This window comes from Bison bison, unplaced genomic scaffold (genome assembly GCF_000754665.1).
Source record: "Bison bison bison isolate TAMUID 2011002044 unplaced genomic scaffold, Bison_UMD1.0 scf7180017864160, whole genome shotgun sequence".
Lineage (NCBI taxonomy): Eukaryota > Metazoa > Chordata > Mammalia > Artiodactyla > Bovidae > Bison > Bison bison.
In genome coordinates, this window is record NW_011494732.1 from 6672968 (window position 1) to 6676473 (window position 3506).

Genomic DNA, 3506 nt, shown 5'->3' on the forward strand with positions numbered 1-3506 from the left:
CCTGAAACTCAACCGAACCCCATGCTCAAGGCCTGACGCCCTGGCCCCACAACCCCAGTGCCCACTGGTCACCTGCTCTCAGCCTCGGCTCCCACATCGGGCAGAGAAAGACCCCTAGCCTCTGAGGTTAAATGAGCATGATGATTGCAATAAAAACGAATTATTTCCTAGGGAAATATTCAATTTTCTTTTATACCGTAGATGACCCCAAATTTATATTTCTAGCCCAGGCCCTACTTCACAGCTCTAGAGAAGGGATCAGCAAACTCCACCCCCCAGCTGCCTGCTCTTGCAAATAAAGTTTTATTGGCACAGTTGCCCTCATTTATTACATACTGCCTGTGGCTGCCTTTGTTACAATGATAGTTTAGCAGCTGTGAGATGGTCTGGGTCATAAAGCCAAAAACGTTTACTCCCTGGCCCTTTACAAAAAGGTTGGCCTGTGCTGCAGAACCCCAGATCCAACTTCCTGCTTGATATCCACCTTTGACAGCTCAAGGAGACATCTTTGGCTCAGTGAATTCAAACTGAGGGAGTGGCCATTCCACTCACCCAGTCCCCCAAGCATCCCTCCCCTGCCTCGCCTCCCCTCCAGCAGGCTGGATCTGGCCTACCACACTCAGCAGGTTCCATCTACAGGGGCTCTCACTTCTGCCACCATGGGCCTGGACTCCAGTAAGTCCCCGCTGCCTGTCTCTGCTCTGAATAATTCCACTCCTGCCCCAACTGCCAGGGAAGTCTTTCCAAAAGGACAGCAAATCCTGTCACCCCCTCGTCAGTAGCCTGCCTCAGTTTTTAGAGAAAGTTTTCAGCTCTGCCTATAAGGTTGAGTGACCCAGCCACCAGCCACCCTGCCAACCTCCTTTTCTCTGCCCCTTGGAGAGGTGTTCTCCCTCCCTCCCTGCCCCAGGCTTCACTTCAATCACTCCTACACCCAGGTAATTCCCTCTCATCCCTCAGGCTTTCACAGGAGACTCTCAGCAAAGTCCCCACCGGCCCCAGGGAATGACAAGTCACCATGCTGTGAGCTGGCATGTGCTGGGAGCCCACTGTGTCTGCACAGGCCTGTGCTCAGTAACCCTCTTGGTCCTCCCAACAACCTATGAGAAGGGACTGTGATCATCCCAGTTTTATAGCTTGGGAAACTGAAGTAGCAACTTGTAACTATTGCTGGACAAGTAGTAACCTGTCCATGGTCACTCACTAAGTAGCAATGCCAAACAAGACTTGACCCACAATCAGCAGTACCTGACCTCCCATCTGAAGCTCCCTGTGCTTGTCTCCATGAGACAACCAACCTTGATATCAACATCCACTCCAACACCCCAGACATGCCATGTCAGCTGTTACTAGCCCTGTGTGTCTCTTTAAGTTAATTTAAGACTCAGTTTCTCAGCCACACTGGCCACATTTCTAGTGCTCAGTACCTCATGTGTACAGGAGCAGACAGCAAAGATGCAGAGTACTTCCTTCACTGTAGAAACTTCTACTGGCCAGCACTAACCGCAGAGGCATAGAAAAAACCCAGCAGGGAGAAGGAACTCTGCAATTATCAACTATATGGACCGTGTCAGGTACACCTCTGGTCTCATTAGGGCCATTTGACAGACGGGAAAACTGAAGGTCAGAGGAGAAGGGCTCCTCAGACAAGGCATCACACTGCGTCCTCCCTCCTGAGCCCCCCGTCCTCGGCCCCATGCTTGGAAAGGAGGCCATGCTGGCTCCTGTGCCAGCGGCTTCCAGGTCCTCGCGGCACGCCCCCGGGGGCGTGGCCCCGAGCCGCACACTCACGTTGCAGCTGTGGTTGATGAAACGCGCGAAGTTGCCGCACTTGGTGGCGTCGATAATGGTGTCGTGGTCCACCCGGAACATGTAGCTGCTACCGATGCCCTCGTCCTCGTAACGTTTCTCCCGCATGTCCGCGATCACCTGGCCAGGAAGAGGCCTCAGTCTGGGTGGGGCGGGGCTAGCCATGGCCTGGCTCCCACACCTGTCCTGCCCGGCAGTGTTTACCTGGCGGATGTTCTGGCCCACATACTCGATAACCATCTCGTCGGCCGCGATGGGCTCCATGGCGAACAGGCCCCAGTCGTGAATGTGACTCTTGCAGAATTTGAGCTTTTTCTTCCGGAACTAGGGGAGGGACGGAGATGCGGGTGAGAGTCATGGCCTTCGGTCCCAGGGCTACCCCGGCTGCCCCAGGTGGGGTCTGGCCTCACCTTGAGCTGGTTGAACTTGAGCAGGTCGCTGTCACAACTGCCAGTGAAGGAGGACAACAGGCGCCGCTGCTCAGATCGCCGCTCGGAGCCTGCCCGTGTGGAGGCGTGCGGCTGCGCGGGAATGCTCATGCCCTGCGAGGGTGGGGCGGTGGGTGACAGATCAGAGAGGAGTGTGGCTGTCTGGGGGACCTGGCCTCACAGACCACGGTACCTGTGTCCCGCTGTCCTTGGCGACCCTACTCTAAGCTCTGTGGCCCCAGCTTCCTTGCTCTGGGCACACCTATGCCTGTCCTGTCCTAATCGCCACCTCTCCTCCACCTGGTTCCTTCCTGTCAGAATCTGAACGTGCTCAAGTTCCTCTAATCTTAAATGTAACAAAACAGCATCCACTTCACTCCTGTCATCTTTTCTCTTCTCAATTACAGATCTGAAGCATCTCTGCTTCTTGGACAGACGATGGTGATCAGGGACTTCCCTGGTGACTCAGTGGTAAAGAGTTCCCCTGCCAATGCAGGGGACACAGTTCAATCACACATGCCATGGAGCAACTAAGGCCTTGTGCCACAGCTGCTGAGCCTGAGCCAAGGACCCGCAACTACTGAGCTCATGTGCCACAACTACTGAAGCCCACACACCCTAGAGCCTGTGCTCTGCAACGAGCCACCACAGCAATAAGCCTGAGCATACAACTAGAGCGCTCACCCTGCTCACAACTACAAAAAAGCCTTCATAGCAACAAAGACCCAGCACAGTCAAACATAATAAATAAATACATGATTTTTTAAAAAGTAAAGCTGTTGAGTACTTACCTACCCTAATAACCCGTGGCTTTCATTTGAAATCACAACTCCTCCCAACACCCTTGCATCCCTTCCCTCTCTTGGCTTTCCTGGTCCTGTCCCCGTCATTAATACCTGGGAGTTTCATTCCCCTCCAGGTGCTCTCCCTGGGTCAGCTCATCCCTGCTGCGGGCTTTGGTTAACGCTTCCATCCTGATAATGCCTAAATTTAAATCCTCGAACTGGAAGTACCCCTCCCAGGCTCTATACTGTACCCATACATCTAACTGTCTACCTGACCTCACTACCTGGATGTTCCATAAACCCCAGAACTGAAGCTGTCCCAACACAACGGTCTCACTTTCCCTCTCACCTCTGTGATTGGCATCCAGTTACCCAGTGCCCCAGGCCGGACCCAGCAGCATCATGCCATTCTGCCTCCAGTCAGCCCCCAGTCCCATCCATTAGACTTTCTAATGTTCTAATGATCCTGCTAAGTTTTTCAAAG

General features: G+C 53.5%; 1 protein-coding gene across 1 annotated transcript in view; it reads right to left on the minus strand.

The window, feature by feature from the left end:
* SETD1B (SET domain containing 1B) overlaps positions 1-3506 on the minus strand; it is a 21619-nt gene that overhangs the window by 1807 nt on the left and 16306 nt on the right. The window contains 3 exon segments of the mRNA XM_010841425.1: positions 1792-1929; positions 2014-2133; positions 2220-2351. Of these exon segments, the coding sequence (XP_010839727.1) occupies positions 1792-1929; positions 2014-2133; positions 2220-2351 (390 nt within the window).